Source organism: Acanthopagrus latus, chromosome 2 (assembly GCF_904848185.1).
Source record: "Acanthopagrus latus isolate v.2019 chromosome 2, fAcaLat1.1, whole genome shotgun sequence".
Taxonomy (NCBI): Eukaryota; Metazoa; Chordata; class Actinopteri; order Spariformes; family Sparidae; genus Acanthopagrus; species Acanthopagrus latus.
This window is the reverse complement of record NC_051040.1, coordinates 6,702,849-6,722,327: the sequence shown is the minus strand read 5'-3', so window position 1 is coordinate 6,722,327 and position 19,479 is coordinate 6,702,849. Positions and strand designations below refer to the sequence as shown.

At 41.7% G+C, this 19,479-nt stretch overlaps 1 protein-coding gene across 1 annotated transcript in view; it reads left to right on the top strand.

Moving 5' to 3' along the window:
• frem2b (FRAS1 related extracellular matrix 2b) overlaps positions 1 to 19,479 on the top strand; it is a 56,029-nt gene that overhangs the window by 27,953 nt on the left and 8,597 nt on the right. The window contains exons 4-15 of the mRNA XM_037079636.1: positions 1,511 to 1,741; positions 4,804 to 4,929; positions 7,381 to 7,632; positions 15,139 to 15,288; positions 16,199 to 16,408; positions 16,501 to 16,698; positions 16,796 to 16,960; positions 17,263 to 17,445; positions 17,537 to 17,667; positions 17,803 to 17,958; positions 18,222 to 18,525; positions 18,740 to 18,871. Coding sequence (XP_036935531.1) covers positions 1,511 to 1,741; positions 4,804 to 4,929; positions 7,381 to 7,632; positions 15,139 to 15,288; positions 16,199 to 16,408; positions 16,501 to 16,698; positions 16,796 to 16,960; positions 17,263 to 17,445; positions 17,537 to 17,667; positions 17,803 to 17,958; positions 18,222 to 18,525; positions 18,740 to 18,871 — 2,238 coding nt within the window. The remainder of the gene's footprint in view (positions 1 to 1,510; positions 1,742 to 4,803; positions 4,930 to 7,380; positions 7,633 to 15,138; positions 15,289 to 16,198; positions 16,409 to 16,500; positions 16,699 to 16,795; positions 16,961 to 17,262; positions 17,446 to 17,536; positions 17,668 to 17,802; positions 17,959 to 18,221; positions 18,526 to 18,739; positions 18,872 to 19,479) is intronic.

Below are 19,479 nucleotides of genomic sequence, written 5' to 3'. Positions count from 1 at the left end.
AACTTTCTGTTGCCGGTGATCTGTCCCAACGCTGCTGGATCACATTTTTGAACAATTCAGACATGCTGATTGTAGCACATGGGGCCACATCAATCTGCCTCTGTTCTGAGGCTTTGTGTCGGCAATCACCAAAAATGGTGGCAGCAGCAAGATAATGGCTAAGATTCTGTATTGTCAACTTGCCAGAAGGTGGTATAATTCACGGTTAAATAAAAACATCCAAAAAAACAAGACTATTAATGATTTTGAATTTTTCCTTTTTCTGCTGCTTTGAGGACAGGAGTGCAAAGGCAGTAGACCATTTTGATTAACCAGCATAAACAGGCCACCAGAGCAGCCTGACAGTTCAAGCCACCCATCTGCCTCTGAGCTGCGATGAGTTGGTGTCTGATCCCAGGCCAGTGCCTTCTCATGAAGACTAGGGATATCTCTCTTTTTCCAGCCCTGCCTGAGTGAACACTGATCAGAGGAGCCTACTCGTGTTCTACTGCTTCACTGGTCAATGTGCACAGTGCAGGTGGCACCAGTTTGGAGGCTGCAGATAGCCCACCTGCCGCGAAGTCTCACAGTGACTGCTGTGATCCCGGCCATCCAATCCCGGCATTGTGCAGGAGAGTTAGCCATCCTCTTCTAGCTACTCTTTGAAGACTGCTGATTTTTCAAGCTCCATTGAGCTTGACCATTTTATCTCAGCACATATGTGCAGGAGCCTTTTCCTTCTGTCGGTACTTGCATATCAAAGCCCACTTTTCATTCCCATCAAAGAACAGAATGGTAATTTTCTTAAAAACCCAAACTCATGCATTTTTCTATCTACGGTCTTTTGAAGATCTTTTGTGTTGTCCTGATGCGGCATTTCACTTTCTCTCCTCTCTTTCTTCTTCCCTCAGTTGTCAACAAACAGATTTTTTTTTTTACTACAGTGCTCCATTTATCCAGTATTTTTTTGTTTTTTACATTTGTGGCTTGCCTTTCTGGTGTGTGGCCACGTTCATTCTATTTTCTGCCAGACCCCTGCTGTGAATTGTGTGGCCAGTTAGCAAAGACAATGGTGAGGCTGCGTGCCCCTGCTCAACAGGACTCCTGCAAGTGTCACAGCTATAGTGACTGTGAGCCCCCATCAAACAGTTCACATGCTGAAGGTCAGACAATGCAATTTAGCCTTCAACCACTGCTGCAGCAACCAGGCTGACATTAGGGATAATTGGCTTTATTCCAACCATGGCCATTTGAAACACTGGGGTTGTTAGTCTGCACCCAGAAGATGGCCAGATATTATCAGGCTAGACCAACTGGTGTGTGACATTTTCCTGGTATTATAGGAGATGAAAAACTAGTAGTTTAATCATATTTTTTTAATGACAAAAATATATCATAGTTCATAAAACACTCATACACTGTTTATTCAAAGATATATATTAAAATAGTATTTACTGGTTATGTTTAAACAAGTTTTAGCAGATGTTACCTGATTATGATGACAAACCATTTTTTCCGTGTGCTTCTAAAGGTATTGGCACGAATGATGTCACTGCAAAAAAGGATAAAGACTTCAGGGGAAAATCTCAGAAACAGGTGCAGTTCAACCCCGGCCAGACAACAGCCACCTGGAAGGTCCGGATCCTGTCGGACAGCGAGTATGAAGTGTCAGAGAACTTCCAGATCATTCTGTCTGAGCCGGTGATGGCCGCCCTTGAATTCCCAGAGTTTGCTACTGTGGAGATCCTGGACCCTGATGACGGTCAGTAATGAACTCACTTTTGAGTTATTATGATCATTATTACTATTATTATAGATTCAGGATTTGATTTAAATTAAAATGTTTTGTTTCATTCTCTTGCTGAAAGTGAGTATATAGTAAGTTATAGTGATATTAAAGATTGATTGTGTAACATTTCCACATTAAAACATTTCAAAATGACCAACATGTCTCAAAGACCTTTGTTGAGTTGTGTAAATACATTATCCTAAAAGTTTCTAACAACCTTCAAACCCAGAGAAATCTATAATTTTATTCAAGGCAACAGTACATTTCAGTTGGTCACCTGTTGCTTTAACTCACAAGTAAAGTAAAGTCAAATGATACATCAGAGAGTGAGAAAGGAAGTAAACATCTAAACATCAGATAGATTTTCATCAGTAATGACCAATGATTAATAATGAAAACACCACCCTAGTAGCAGAAAATACATGCTTTGCAGTTAATGCATTTAATTAAACACACTATGAGCTTACAATTTGAGCTATGACAGAGTTTGACAGAAGAAGATTTACCAACTATTGAAATATGATTGAGCTTTTGATGTCATGTGTGCTTGTTCAACATTTTGCAAAGTTGTTCGACCATCATACAGAAGAAATCCAACATAAAATAAACAAAGATGAGGGGGCAACAAGGGGGCGCAGCCTCAATGATGGGCACTCCCATGGTAAACTAGTTAGTTACTTTGAGTGCTAGTAACAATTATCACAGTACATGTTCTTTCTCCGTGAATTATATGAAAAATGAACAAAGAAACGGTAATAAGGCAGTGCATCTTTGGGGACAACAAACAAATGGAAACAAACAGGCCACTAAAGTAGGCTATATGTCACCCAGTGCACTGATTTTCTCAAATTAGTTTAGAAGTATCTCATTGTGGATCTTTTTCTAGCTGCGCAGATCTTAGTTCAGGTCCAGTAATTCATTCGCTCTCATCCCAGCTTTATTCATGTCTTGGGGAAATGCTTCTGTCCATCTGCCTGATGGCATAAGACCACACAATATCATAAATACAAACTTAATTCAAATGAAGACTGAAACCTGGAAGGGAACTAATAACATCGTTAACCCAACTTGATTATGAAAATAGCTACATGATGAGTTTAAAGCAAGTATGGGCAGTATTTTTTATTCCACAAGTGTAGATAAACAAGGTTGAAAGGATATGGAGATATGCTGACCTCCCTCGAATGTGAAATGAGCACTACGGGAACAGATGAACAGTGTTTGTGATAACAGCTTGACTGTAATGGAGCTGAGATGGAGAGCTGCATAATATAAATATTGATAATGCTTCTCCTCTTCCCATAGGGCTTCACTGGGTGAGAAGTAGGAATTTGGTGTCAACAGTTTATGTTGATTAACATGTTCACTTGGAACTTTGTTTCACAGAACGTCAACCTCCAGAGGGCAATCAAAAAAAAAAAAAGCTGTCAGCTATCTCTCTGTAAGACGAGTAAATTTATTTTTGTTTTTTTTTTTTGTCTTCACACAGCCATATGTCTATTAACATATCATTATTCTGTTTGTAGTTTCTAAAGTTTTATTTTATTTTGGCCTCTCAAGGTCGAATACTCTTTGAAGCCTCATAAAAATGTATTTTTCTGTGTGTGTTTTTTCACTAAGAGCAGAAAAATGAAATAGCCTAGAGGCTGCCACCCTGAAACTGTGAGAAATAAATTATTTTACACCAGACAGACTTAAATGACTCAGGCTGCAAGCAGCTGAGCATTAAAAAAACAAGATGTGAAGAGTGGCCACATCAGCCTACGCAAGTGTATGCATGGTCTCCAGGACGGGAGACGAAAGGTCAAGTCCTGTTGACTTACCAACACCTCGTTAATGTGGATGATGCTCACTGAGAAGGATACAAGGCTTTTTGTCTGAGCTCTGTTGTGGAAATGTTGCAAACCCATTGCCTTCCTGATTGCAGCTCAGAGAAGGAGGGAGACAAAGAGCTGGAGAGCTGCCAGAAAAACTGAAAAAAAAAAACTATTTGTTTAACATGTCCCTGCTTGCAAACATAATTAACAAACCTTTTTATTCAAGCCAGCAACAGCAGCAGTTTCAGCAAACCATGGACATGTTGAAACTTTACTTTTCTTAAGGTTCAATTTTCAATGATATTTGTGACAATACAGTGCTTATGGTCTGTCTAGGTTAAGAAACTAAAGACACTCACTAAGGGCAAGAGAAGTTCATGTTTTGGTTTACTTGGTTCTTTCTCCACAAACAGAGCTGGAAAACATCCTCATGTCTCATTAAATGTATCCGGTGGTTTCATTCTTACAAACGTTGAAACACTGCCTTGAACAGTGGTGTCTTTCTTAGCAGCCATTTTGGCTATCTCAAACATCGCCACCACCAACTCCTCCACTTAATTGACCGTAAAAGTCAGCTAATACGGTCTGGTAGGATTTGAAAAATGCATTCTGGTGACTTGGCTGGCAACCAACAATAGACTCCTTTAATGATACTGAATATGCAAGACATTGAAGTGGACACATCGTATTCAGTTCATTAAATGATTCTTTATTGTTTCTCTAAACAGCTTAAAGATAGCATCCATCTATTTCACTTACCGTGTCAATAACCGCAGCTGTCTCTACGTGATATTCTGTGTACCAGTGTAAGCCGACTCTAGGTTGGAATATTTCCTGCGGATGAATAAACAGGAGATGGAGGGTTTTGATTAAACGTGATTGAAGCACCATCAGCGGAGCAGTAAATGGGAGCTGTCATTGGTCCCGGTGTGTAGGCTGCACGCCTGTGGTTTAAAGTCTTTTGATGCAAATAATGTCACATATGATTTGATGTTCTGAGGCGCTTGCCTTTTCTTCATCTCTGATCAGTCAGTTCAGTTCACTTGGCATTTAATTTACCACGTTCAATTTGCCGGAGAACAGATCACACATGAGCTACTTTCTCGTACCAAGAGACAGATAAGACTTAACATAAAGGTATTTAACTCAGATGATATGAACACACTGTTTCAAAAGTGATGGGCTGATGTGTTGAATTTTGATTTTTCTCACATACAGAGTCGACAGTCTTCATACCCTCAGCTGTGTACAACATAGAGGAGGACATTGGTGAGCTGCTTATCCCAGTACACAGGAGTGGAGATGTCAGTCAGGAGCTCATGGTCATCTGCTACACCCAGCAAGGTAAAACAAGAAAGTAGTGAACTGTATATTCATGAAAGGTTTGGTGATTGAAGTGAAAATGAGAAACAAGCTCAACCTTAATACCCACCAGGGGCATCGCTAGGAGTGCAAAACATCTTTTACCTTGAAAAAGTAATCTGATTACTGGTTACTCTTTCAAAAAATTACAGCCAGGACAGAGTGTACAATGAACCTTAATATTCTCATTTTTAGCTGACATGAACCCAAAATAATGACTGCATTTCCAACTAGAAAATGCGCATCCCTCTCCTCTCTCCATTGTTGTTTTATGTTTGTGTCGCTGCATGGTGTTCCACGTGAGTTGTCCTCATGCTGAAAACCTGACTTGTCACAGATGAGACATCACTCCCTGAGACACAAGAGGAAAGCAAAAAATATATATTTTTACTGAGGAAAATGACAAAAATAATAATAATAACAAACAGTGACTATTTTTAACGGGGGTCCGGAGATTTCTCCCCTGGGAAATTTTGAAAATTGGGCTTTTAAAGGTGCAATTTCAACGTGGTTTGAGATGGAAAGGTAGGCCAATCATTGGGGTCCTCATCATCATATTTTAATCACAAATAAAGCTTACTTTCCCTCACTATAGGCCTCCTGAGTAATGTTTACGTTATATTGTAGCCTGTAATAAGACCTGTGCTGTGTGCATAGTCTGTTAGAGCAGATAGAACATTCCTTCAACCAATAGCATCAACAATTTCTTTGCTTCATTGTCTATCTGCATTAGGCGTACAGTAGGCTTTGTAGGGTATTAAGTGAATAAGAGAAGAATCATCATTTAACAGAGACTACACCCCCTACACGGTGTCAAGGTGGCCATATAGAGGTTGAATTCGCAGCGGGACTGCTGAATATGTGCAAGCAAGCTATCCCTGCTCCTCCTCGAGGGTTTGGGGGGAGGATGTCTCATTCTCCACATCTTCTTGCTCTGGCTGCGACTTCTTTTTCCAAGAACTTCTGTACGTCCATAATAACTAACGACTATAAACACTGCAGTGGTACTAAACAGTAGGCTAATAGACGGGCTCTGGTAATATCAGTGATGCATAGAGGGGGAAGAATAACACTGATGTTGAATTTGCAACAAATTATTCTGACTCTTCCACTATATGGGCATATGCCATAAGGAAAGCAAGGTCAGCTTCTGCGTAATTTGCGCTGATGACAATGTTGCATTTGTGGCTTCTGGCTGTTTGATATGCAGCTATATCAAAACCTCTGGGGCTATTTTCATCACGATACAGTTATATTTGATTTTTTTATTTATTTATTTTTTAATGCACAGAGATCCGGGGCTATTCCCAAAACATCCGGGGCAATAGCCCCGAATGCCCAGGTCTAACGACGCGCCTGATACCAGCTACTGCTCTTGATCACCTCTCTGTCTTGAAATTAGAAGTGGATTGAGGCTGAAGTACTATAACTGGCATCTGCTAAGGCCAGCATGTTTTGAAGTAGCAGATGGTGAAGGTTGCCATGTTGATAATAACTCACTGCTAATGACTTTTTGCAACAGCTTTGTCATTTTGACTTTGCAGCAGTTCATTTGTACATTTCTTGCCTGCCATATCAACATTTCTTCAAAATGTATCACAAATTTGAATGTCTTAATTTTCAATGATATGTTGTAACAACACTGTGCTTTAGGTTTTGTTAGGTTTAGGCACAAAAACCACTTGGTTAAGGTTCGGATGAGATCATGATTTGGCTTAAACTACCTTGTTTTGTAGACACAAAGATGGCAGCAAAACATCCCAACATCTTGGTCACACCACCACCATCGCCTCCTCCACCTGACATGAACGTAATATGAGATGTATTGTTAAAATGTTGACATTATACATATAAAACACACATTTAGAAGCTCTGAGTTTTGCAGAAAAACAGAATGGCAGCTCTTTATTCGGGCGACTGGGCTGTTCATCCTTGCACATAAATGTAGGTGCAAAGTGACAGTTAATCAGTGTACCAGAGAAAAAAGAAACCCACAAGCTGCTCTGTCTGTTGTCACTGACTCGATGGCAGCTGTTCAGTTGTCACATGCTGTAATCCTTAAAAATTGAAGAGGAAGTGCAAAGAAAATAACCTGATAAAGATCCATGCCAGCTCAGAAGAGTGAAGGTTTTTCTTAACTGTCAAAGCAGGGCTGTTGTAATTCGAGAAAGTGTTTAGGTTGGTTTGCTCAAATGATGATGTGTATGTACAATAGGCAGACGTCAGTGAGTAACTAGGCTAAGAAACATTGTCTAGTCACATATAGAACTACCTCTACCTCATAGGGTGGTATTCATGCAAACAGTGATTATCGAGAAACAATCTCAGAGTAAGATGAAATCTTATTTATATATTGATTTCACTGTCACTGTGCTGATGCAGAGTTTGGATCGTTAACTTTGCTTTCTGTAATTCTATTTTCTGCCCCCTCAGTTTCAGCCACAGGCACCATCCCCACCACAGTGCTGTCCTACTCTGATTACATCTCCAGGCCTGAGGACCATCACAGCGTCCTGCGCTTTGACAAGGGAGAGGTGGAGAAATCCTGCCGGGTTGTGATCATCGATGACTCTCTGTATGAAGATGAGGAAAGTTTCAATGTCACCCTCAGCATGCCCATGGGGGGCCGTCTGGGCTCACAGTTCCCCACAGCTAGAATCACAATCATTCCTGATATGGAAGACGGTAAGATGACATTTCACCGTTCATAAGTGTGAAATGTTAATGCAGTACAGTGTCAGGTTGTCTCTGCAGGGACAAGACAGCAAAGGGCTTTGATTATTGAAGCCCTTTGTGGCATTTAGAGAGTTCTTTCTGTGCTTTTTCCCTCGACTTTTAAAGATTTTCCATTTTGATGAAAGCCCGAAGAAAAAGCAGAGTGAATCTGTTTCTTGGCTAAAGTTGCCTTTGTTTATTTCATATAGGTAATGCGATAGCACATTTGACAGTAGCTGAAAATAACTCCCGAAAAACGTTTGTGATTGCAATATTTTTGCCATATAAATTAGTGCATACAGGTAAGCAGGTGGGCAGACAGACAGCAAATATGTACCTTTGTTTGAATTTTTGCTGAGTGTGTTTGTGCTTGTCTGACAATGTCTGGGAGATAAAGCGTTTGAGTGTGCGAGCCTCCGTCCTGGAGGCGATGCCTTTATCTCATATCTGCAGGCTCAGACCGGAGGGCTGATAGTCTCCAATATCTTCATGACGCCTCTTTGTTCCCCAACACCTGACGGCCATTCCTCAGTTCCCTATCACTCTTGATGATCTCCGGAAGCACTGCTGTGAAGTCAGGGCTCTGTGACTGCAGGCAGACAACGCTGGAGCTGAAAGACCCAGCATGATTGCGGAACTGTCTTTTTTTTCCTCAAATCAAATACAGTTGAAACTAGATAATCAGGGTGATTATGCAATTTTCAATTCAGCATTCCATCTAATTGCTTGGTTTAGATAGTCAGAAAATCATGACCAATAAGGGAATGATTGGAGTTTTTGCATCTCACTGTGGTAAACTAGCTTCACTGAGATTTTTTTTTTTTGCTGACTGGTTTAACCACTATGTGTTTGGCCACCAGCGCTTATATAGATTGTAGCCTCGCAAGATGGATTTGTGATATCACATGATCACATGATCACATGATCCTGTGCCTTGCAAGTTAAGATCTGGGCACAGCATGGCACTGAGCGAGTTAGTTAATACTTAGGGGAGAAGACACTGTCCAAAACAGTTGAAACTAATAATCAACCGTCAGACCTTCAGCAACACTGAAATATTCAGTCTTTTTGGCTCCCCTTTTAAGAATGTAGTCTCTTTCAGTGTCAAGGATGTGAATCATCTGTCCGTGAACCTGGATGTTTTGTCTTCAAGGCTAATGTAACAGCAGCAGTTTTCAGACTGTGCAACAGGTTGTTCTGCCTCTTAATTCCCTCGTGGGACTCAAGGCAGACACACTTCAAGAGGGTTTGTTTGACCTGCTTGAGGAAGGAAGAGGTTTACGTGGTTGGAATGTCTACAGCAGCGTCCAGTGTAACCTGAGAGTGAGTACAGGGCCTTTTGACCTCCACTGCTCCTGGGTATTGACTGCCGACTGCCAAGACAGCTGCTGAGACGCACAAGTTTTTAATAGGATGCACAACAGTCAGCCCTCACGGCGTTCAGACTGCTGTTTTACCAGTGCAGCTGTAACATTTCCAAACACTGTCACAGCATTTATAGATGGCTTTGACTAACAGTGCATGTCTTTACAACTGCCAGAGAGCTCATTGATTGGAGAAGTTATTGATTCATTTCTCCCTATAACAGTCTCTCTTGGCCATATACGGCTGCTTGTCATTTACATTTAGGGTGAGGATCAATTGGGTTTGAGGATCAGGGATGATAACAAATAAAGCACATAGATTATAGGAAGTACTACAATAAATTAAAATTTGAATATTGCTTCGGAAATAGTCTCAGATGAGTAAAGGGTTAATGGGTCACTCCTGTTCACAGTTTCTTGTTACTAAGAAACAGCATGTTCATATTCATGCATTACTCCCTTTTAGTTTGATGGACGGCAAAACTGTATTTTGTTGCCCCTGGTTCACAGAGCCGGTGTGCTTTCTGTTTTAAACAATGACTTGAGTAATCACATTTTTTGAGCTTGAACAGTCAATTCATTATACAGTATACTGCAAAATGCTCTCACTGTACAGATTGGAGACTTCCTGGCATGCCTTTGCTTTCATTAGAGGCTCTCTATTTTCTCACAGAAACAGGAGAAAAGGAGGCTCACTGCATTATAGGATTAACTTGAGTCAGACTGACAACCAGCCCTAACAGTATGTACTCAGGTTTATTCCTGCTTTATCTGCAATCATGTTTTCTTTTGCCTCTGGCTTTGTTAGGGCGGCTGAATGACAATCAAAATCTCCTTCCGCATATTGTTTGTCAGAAAGCACCAAACTCACAAGGGTGGCCCATACAGCATGATTGTCACGACCAGACTTTAGCCTTGCTTTAAATTTATTGTTATTCTCAAAATGGGATTCTCTTGTCGAGACCTTCTGTCTGATGTGGAGAGAAACAATACCCGGAGCTATCATCCAACAACTTGACGCCTTATTATAACGACACCAGATCCTGAAATCAGATTGACTGCCTGAACACCCACATATACACGCAGTTGCACATGTACATGCACAGGCAAACACAATATGTGTAAAGTTGGTGCAGCGACACCTCCAAAGTATAATTTAGATTTGCTGGAGGTGTTTAGGTTGCCAGCATCCACTGAATAAATGAAACGTGAAGAGCAGAGAGAAATAAGGTGGTGTCAGAACTTCATATCTCCCTGAAGGAGGTGATAATTAAATGGCTTGAGCACTGATGGTGCGGTAAATGGTAAATAGCTCCGAGGCAAGCAGAATAAGCCCAATCTCCTGTTTGGAAGAGAAGAAAGGTAGATCAGCTATTCTTGCTTGGTATTACACTCCAGCCCATAATTTCTTTCCTAACTCCAGTATATACGAAAGGGAGGCAAATGGGGGCATCACATTCCTCTTTGTCATTCCTCTTATAGCAGCCCTCGTCCAGTGGGTGTTGTACAGAGGAGGAAGGAGTCGGTGCATGGCCGAACACCTGTCCCTGCTTGTGAGAGTTCTATGCTGGGGCTCCCCATGCTGGGCTTTAAGCACCTCCACTGAGCTGTGGACTCAAGTAGTTCTTGGAAACAGAAACTAGTGATATCAGCAAAAAAATGGATGTCACCAATATGTCTTCATTTCAGCAAACCAGAGTAGCACAATGTGATGAAATTAGAAGCCACAGGGCACCGAAGAATGCACTCCCTGCTCTGTGCAGGCTCATGCACACTCTCGGCCACCTATGAAGGAACAAACATGAGCAAGAAACCACACATGCACTATCGGAGCTGGCACTCATATTGTCTGCCAAGGCTCTGATGTTAATCTGACAATTTATGGGAATTTAAACTGAGAGTGTTTGTAGCTTTTATAACTAAATGAGTAAGAGTTTACTGGGCTAATAACCAGTTTTGCAGACCTGTGCCATGGAAAATAAGGCTTGTTTTCTCTCCAACCCAAACAATAATTTGACTAATTAGAACACCTTTAATTTCAGAGAGGGAGTAATTCAAATCAGTTTTGTCTATAATCCAGACTGTTGCATGGCACCAGAGTTAACGTTTCTGCCTCAGAGGGAACTTTGTTGGCAACTGAGCTCAGACAGAAAGTGTAACCAAAACTCAACAAAATCCCGCTGGGTGGTCTCTAGACCACCCTATAAATCCAATATTGCCAAATTAAATTGTGCTAATTTTCCAGCAGTAATTTAATATTAGCTGAGATAATTTTGCCCACATCAGTTATCTGAGTGCTGGAGTTGTGTTTGTTCAAGTTGCACTCACTCACAGTCACAGTGATCCATGCATGTGGTCCAGACTCTTCAACAAACACATTGTCAGTCTACACGAGTGCAAAGGTGGGGAGGGACCATTGTCTGCTTGCTACACTTTTGATCCCTGCTGATTGTTCAGGTTGTGTTTTCGGCAGAGAGGAATCTGGGAAAGATAGTGTGAAGTCTGAACCCCTTCGTGTTAACAGTCAAACTGACAAAACTTTGGAAACTCAGGTGCAAATAATCAGCCAATGTCCCAAACAAGACTATGTTATTGTGAATCTCTGTCTTAACCTATAATAACCTATGCTAGGTTAATCCAGCTATCAGAGGAGGCACTGCAATCAAGAAGTGGATAATGTCACAAACGGTAGAATAACTAAAAGAAAATCTACCTGGAAAACAAACAGTAGGAGGAGGAATTAATTAGAAAGATAAACAGAAGCGAGTAAATCTGAATAACAAGCAAGGATAGAACAACAGGACTTAGTGACAGCACAAAGCAGCACATGGTTAACAGGAAGAGGTACAAATTACCAAGGTCAATGAAAACATAAAAGGGACTGTGGTAATTAGCTGGAAATGTGTGCATGTGTGAAAAAGATTAGAGCTGATTCTTGTTTTATATGATCAACAAAAGAGGTCTAAACACAGCCTAATAGCCTTTCACACATTGTCTCATCTCAACACACCAGCAGTGAATGCACAAATAGACACACTATGGAGCTGCTGCTAAAAAAAAATATTTTTTTTTTTTAGTTTAGTTTTTTTTCAACAGTTTTCAACAACTTTTTTATACTAGGAACATGAATTATGTTTTCCCTTCTTTCTAGATAAAAGTCAATCTTCTGTCAACGTGGCATGTTAGACTGTAAAGTTTACAAGCTGGCCAGGTATTCTACAGTAGCAGGCATGGACAGCTGCTATCCTCAGAATACTTGCAATTTTCCCAGTGGCAGACCATCTGCACGTAAACGGCCACATCCTTACAGTTTCCACTCAGGCCTTTTGGCTCTGATGGGTTTGGAGAAACTTGTCCTTTCTTGCAGAGGTAATTGCTGTTTGATATTGACTCTGCATCCGGGAAAATGTTTTGGTGGTTGGGTCTGCGAGACAAGAGAATGCTTGTACGGCAGGACTTGACTCGTGTATTTATAGACTCGCGTCAGTTGCCCGTAAATTTCTCTCTGGTTCTGAAGGTATGATTATGAGCTGTTTTAAAGATGGGCGGATCCCATGCGTGTGCATTATATCCTGGATGGGGATGAATCGAGGGGGAACCCGCGAACCCTGTCATTATGCCTCACCTGGATTCTCGTTCATTCTGATACAAACAGATGTCCAAAGTACTTAAGCGGAGAGCTGCTGACTTTAATCAACAGTCATCAGACACTGAATCCAGGGCCTTCTTTGAACATTCAAGTGTTTCTCACAGTCAGTGTTTAAAGTTGCAGATTATTTTGTATTGAATATGGAGCTGCTTTTGTATGCTTTTGCTGCTGGAGAGAGATTTGTTGAGAACACAGTGGGCAGAGGAACATTTGCCAGGGCTCAATTGAATCTCACCATTAGAGAAGCCACTTAGCGCTGCGGGAATGTCATACAAAGTTCAAGTGAAATCAGGCAGTCAGTGGGAGTGTAACAGCCCCCTTAGGGATGCCTGTATCTCTTCCTGTGCCTGTTATTTTACTTTATGTTCACACATATGCAACAGGGATGTTATTCCCTTTGTTTGGCTTTGTATGTAAATTGTAATAATCACCTATGTAGGTGGCTGTTGCTACTAACTACTTGTAATCAAGTACTATATTTGAATACAGTTTTGAGGTTATTTCCATTGTTTGTTGAGTTTGTACAAACAACAGTAGTCATAGAAAAATCACGCAATCATACAACAAGTCTGTAAATTGTTATATGTTTTTTGGATAAATGAAGGTTGACGCACCTTACATAATTTTAGATGATAAGTGGATCTAAATGTGGATCATCGCCACTTGCATCCAGGTAACCTAAGATGTGCTGCGTGGTGTAGGAGGCTGCTGCTGCTTCGGCGGATGGAGTCCAGGAGCCAGTGGTTTACCTTTCAGTTAATGGGCCGTAGCTCTTTGAAGCTCGCAGGTTGTCTGCTTCACAAACCTTATCTGATTACTGGACTAGTACAACAGGGCCCAAGTTCCTGGCTGCCAACCTCAGGCTAGTAGATCTGATTACTCCTCCTGATGGGGAGCCGCTACAGACAGCCAAAACCACCTTTGTTTGGGTTCTCTGTGGGGAGAAATTCTGGCAGCTGCGAGCCTCTTGATGCAGCACTCATTGTCCCGGCTGTGCTCTCAGGACAGATTAAAGCATAAAAGTTTTCTGTCCTTTGCCTGCTCTTAGGAGAAATATTATTTCAGCTGCAGAGATGGCTCCTCTGAGAACCACAAACCCCAAGGCTTTGCCGAAAAAGATGATTTCCCTTTCAGAACTTGTCTTATCTTGTCACTATAGTGCTGTTACTGCCAAAGCAGACTGCTTCAGAATGCAATGCAATTTCTTCTAAGACTCAGATTACGTGAAAGAATAATGATACAGCGCAAAATAATAAACAGGTTCTTTTTCCCGATCGGTAATTGTGCCTGGCAGCACTGTTGACTGACAGTTAATCTCTTTTTTCCTTGCTCTTGTATTTTGTTTCATTAGATAACATAATCATGCAGTTACAACAGTATGGATTTTTTTTTTTTTTTGCTTTTATTTTTTGCATTCATCACCCGCTTGCACATCCCCAATCTCTTTTTTGCCTGGTACTGTGTGATGAGTACCGTTTTGTAGGTGCAGACTTCCATTGTCATGGAAACCACAACTCTGCCCATGGCCATTGCCATTCATTTAATTTATTCATTATTTGGTCACAGTTGCTCTCAAAAGCACACAGTTTTCACCACTCAGTAGTGGCTTGTTCCCATTAGTCAAGCTAACAATGATGTATTAGATCAATTATTAGACTATGTGCATTGTGTAAGTAAAAATTGCTTTTTTGCTTTTGCTTTTGGCTGCTTGGGTTATTTCTGTATTGCTCTAAAGGAATATGACTGTCTGCCTGCAGTTTAAGTCCATAAATAGTCTGTTTGTGATGGCTGTTCTCTCGGTATGACAGTCGCTGACTGCACCAACCAAAGAGTGGGTATACAGAGGTCCAAGCCCTTAAGGCATTGTTTCTCAAGAAATGACATGTTGTACGTCACTGAGAGAAAACAGAAAGGATCTGAAAGGGTTAAATAGAATAATAGTGGGTGAGTTTGGCTGCAGTGGAATCTCAGCTCGTAGAAACACTAATTGCAGTCAGGCAGGCCTGGGCTGGCACATGGAGCTTTACATCCCCCAGACCTCCTGTCAGGCCTCCTGTCTGCTTCTCAGACCTGTCACTATCAAAGTCAACTCCAACACCAGACCCATCAACAACAAAACCAGGAAATTCACTCCTGCCTTCAGGTAGCTTTTTGTCTTTTAATACATGTTGCAGATGTAAAATCCCCCCCTCCTCCGAACATCATTACAGGAAGCTAGAAAGTGTTGTGTAAAGGGCTGCAATTACAGTGTTGACTACCTGCTGGTGTTTTCGATGGAAACATTCCCTCAATTTCTCCTGTAATCAGCGGTAATCTTACAGAGCATTCTAGCTATTACAGATTCAACTCCGCAATTACAACAGACATCTAGGTATCCTGTTGTGAAACAAGATGATTATGGATTACATCCTCCTGCACGCTTTTCCTCATCTCCTTCCCTTTTTCCTTTGTTGTTCTTCCCAGCTCCCATCTTCTACTTCGGCAACACAGGCTACCACGTGGATGAGAGCGATGGCTTCGTGGAGGTGCAGGTGTGGAGGACAGGGACTGACCTTTCCAAAGGAGGAACCGTCACAGTGCGCTCCAGAAAGACAGATCCTGTCTCAGCTGAGGGTATGTGTACCTGCCAGGCGCCTTTTTCTGACAGCTTTAGCTATTTAGTGCTTAGAGAAACATAAACCACAGAAAACAATAGACTCAAGTCATCACCCTGTCACTTTTTGTTTACCTGAGCTCAGGAGTCCAAGGAGAGGTTAACAGTGAATATGTTGGGTGGCTGACCTGGGGAATGTAAACATCATTTCAGGTCGGGGGCGAAGTCAGGGCTCGTCTGTTGGGCCCTGGCTTTGTAGGAATCGGATATACACTGTGTTGTGAGGATAATGGTGGTTTGAGTGAGGACATAGCTTTAGGAATGCATAGCGATTGTTCTGCACACTGGTAAGCGCTTTGTACTCTAAGACTGGTTACCATCTCCTCCAGCCTTCCCTACAGCCTCTATTATCTCCTGCCCTCAGGCAGTCTTCTCCCGCTTGTGCAGATTCTTAACATCTCTGCTCTTGCCTGCGTTATAATGGTAAAAATAACTAGCATCTAATCATATGCAGCACGGTAGAAATGCAAGCCCACACTTACGCACAATAACTGGGTCATAAGTACATGAGAAAAGCCTACGGGCAAAGGGTGAGCTCTCAATATCCAGATGCTTCAAAGAATGGCAAATGAATAACCTGTTTGCGCTCGGGGAGATATCCAGTTTCTTACAGCTCTCATTTATTCACGCAACAAATTCCAACTGATCATCGCTATCGACCACAAGATAGAAAACGTCACATTGTCAGCACACAGTGCATATCCTTTCATCTTTCTTGCTGCCTGACATTTGCAAATGAATTATGAAGTAACATGAGAACTGCTGTTGAAATATGATCAAGTACTGTAGTCCATTTGTGCTACATCCACTACTGCCCATAAGTAGTCCGTTCTTTAAAATATGTCTGACCTATAATGTGTTGTGGAGCAGCTGGTGTGGATTACGTCGGGATCAGCCGGAATCTGGACTTTGCACCGGGGGTCACCATGCAGACGTTTCGTGTGATCATCCTGGATGACCTGGGCCAGCCGGTGCTGGAGGGGCCAGAGAAGTTTGAACTGGTACTGCGGATGCCTATGAATGGGATTCTCGGGGAGCCGAGCAAGGCTACCATCCTCATCAATGACTCTGTTTCAGACTGTGAGTAATCAAAATTCATTCCAAAGGGGACACTCAAGGATTTATCCACTGTATTTTTCTGTGTTTTTCTGATGTAATTATTGTTCCTCTAGTGCCAAAGATGCAGTTTCGCGAGTCTGTGTATGTGGGCAATGAGAACTCAGGACAGATCTTAGTCACTGTTTACCGTAGTGGTGATATCAGCTACAAGTCCACAGTACGCTGTTACAGCAGACAGGGGACAGCCCAGGTCATGATGGACTTTGAAGAGAGGCCAAATACAGATGCTTCCATCATCACCTTCTTACCAGGTACCCACTTCCTCGTTTCCTGGTTTTCTTTACTGATTAAAATTCATGCAAGGATTTTGAGTTGCTTAAATTCATTTCCCCTTTCTCTTTTGTTTAGGAGAGATAGAAAAGCCTTGTGTACTGATACTAGTTGATGACACAGAACATGAAGAAGAGGAAGAGCTCCGTCTGGTGTTGGGAAGCCCCAAGAGTGAATCTCCATTTGGAGCATCTATTGGAGGACAGAATGAAACACTCATCAAGATAAAAGATGATGCAGACAGTAAGAGTGCTTTGTTTTCTTCTCACACGCTGTTCCTTACAATATATTTTGCTAATTGCCACCGTATACAGACCTTTTTTTTTATGATTATAGCACCTTTTAATATTTGTTTGCAGAAAAATTGAGACAATTTGTTCAGTCTGTGTGTCAGCCCATTTATCTTGATTTCCCCAGATCCACCATTGCATCCTTTATGATATTACAACTGTGCCAACAAATTCAGAAAGTTGAGCATACAGGGGCTTTAATTTGTGGCATGCTGTAATGTTTGTGACTGAAACTGAAATGCTACGCTTTCTTAGAGGCAATTATTAGGTTTGGAGAGACCAAATTCAGTGTGAATGAGCCAAAGGAAAGTGGCCAAGTGGCTGTGGTGAAGATCCCAGTGTTACGTGTCGGAGACACTTCCAAGGTCTCTGTTGTCCGAGTTCATACCAAAGATGGATCTGCTACATCTGGGGAGGACTACCATCCTATATCCGAAGGTAGATCAGTTTTTCTTTTTTTTCTAAATCAGGGCAGCATTTGTTTTAGATTTGCTACTAAAACATTTCTCATTCTAATCTTTCTTGGCAGAAATTGTGTTCAAAGAGGGTGACAAGGAGCACTATGTGGAGGTGGAGGTTTTGTATGACGGTGTGAGAGAAATGAGGGAGGCGTTCACTGTGCACCTGAAGCCTGATGAGAACATGGTGGCAGAGACAAAGGTGAAAATTAAGCCAAATTAGCATATAATTTAACTGTCAAGTGTGTAACTACCTGGCTATCCATCACGTCAGAAGGCAGTAGCAATGTTCTCTCTGTTAACAGCGTCTTAATTGCCCTTGCTTGTCAATCAACAGATGAGCAAAGCCATAATCTATATTGAGGAGACCAACAGCATGGCGGATGTCACATTCCCCTCGGTGCCCAGAGTGGTTTCGCTGTTGCATTACGATGACATCGACAGGAACAGAGACGCTCTCCCTGTGGCCGGATACCCTGTCATTTGTGTCACTGTATGTCCAAAGTTATAGTCCAATAAACACTTCCTTTACTTATCGTTTACTCTGCTAATGATTCATTTATCGAGACATTTTGACAGTGAAAACACGTAAATACTATTAGCTAGGTAGTTTAGCAGATGTACACACACTTAATTATCAACTTAATTATCAGCTACCTGGAGGGCTCGTCAAGAGTGTGCAGAACTGACTTTGACGGCTACAGCGATTCTTAGGTTCGTTTCTCTCACAAGCATCTTTTTTTTTCTCTCTTCCAGGCTTGTAACCCAAAGTACCCAGATTATGACAAAACAGGCTCCATCTGTGTAAGCGAGAACATCAACAACACCCTGACTCGTTATCGTTGGCTTGTTAGTGCCCCCACCGGCCCTGATGGTGTCACCAGTCCTTTGAGAGAGGTTGACTTCGATACCTTCTTCACCTCCTCCAAAGTCATCACATTGGACTCAGTCTACTTCCAAGCTGGTTCCAGGGTCCAGTGTGCAGCGAGGGGCGTGAACATGAATGGGGATGAAGGCCTGGAGCTCAGTAGCCCCATCGTGTCCATCAGCATGGAGGAGGGTGAGTGCAACTCATTCTCTTGCATGAAATGTTTGGTCTCTCTCATGGAAAAGCTTCAGCACGATAAACAGATGCTGGCTGCATTTTGCTCTCCTGCTGCAGTACTTGCTGTCCTTGCTGTGACAGAAAGCTGAAACATAAAAGAATTTTCTGTGGAGGAATTTTTCAGGAAAACAAAACGTTTGATGTTTGTTTGTGTACGGCACCGTTGCAGGAATGTGCCAGCCTCGTGTCGCAGGCACTGTGGGGGCCGAGCCCTTCTCTGCAAAGCTGAGGTACACTGGAACAGAAGACACGGAGCACCCCAACCTCATCAAACTAACTGTCACCATGCCTCACATTGATGGTAAGAGGAGACTGAATGTTTTAGAGGAAGTTACGTTCATCTACTGGGTTTCTTTTACAAAAGGCAATCTGATAGACACAAGAGAAATTTGTTTCATGTTTTTCAACATATTTCCAATGGCCTGTGGTTCTTGATTTAAGAAAAGACTGACTAAATGTACTTTCACTGCCACTCAATAGTGCTGACAGGCTTTTTTTTTTTTAGAAATTTGATTGTCCCTGACATTTCCTTCAGATAACAAAACATTTCCACAGAAATTAGTGGAAGATGGAACGTGGGGAGAAATCCAAACACTGGGAAAAACACCAGACTAAGGAACTGACAAAGAATACACAGACAAACCAACAACATTAAGGACAGGTGAAACTAGTGGGATAAACTAAAAAGGGGGGCAAAAGACAAAGACGAGGTGTAAAGGTGTAAATCTGATGAGGATAAGTCAGGATATAACGGAACTAAAGCTCAGGGCCATCACAGGCATGTTATTTGTTATTGTCCATATAAATTTGATGTCTTATATGTGTATTTTTAGTGAATTCATCCTGAAATAATAACAAAATAGAATATTTTTTATCACTTATAATATCACTTGCAGGTTGTTGGTTTTA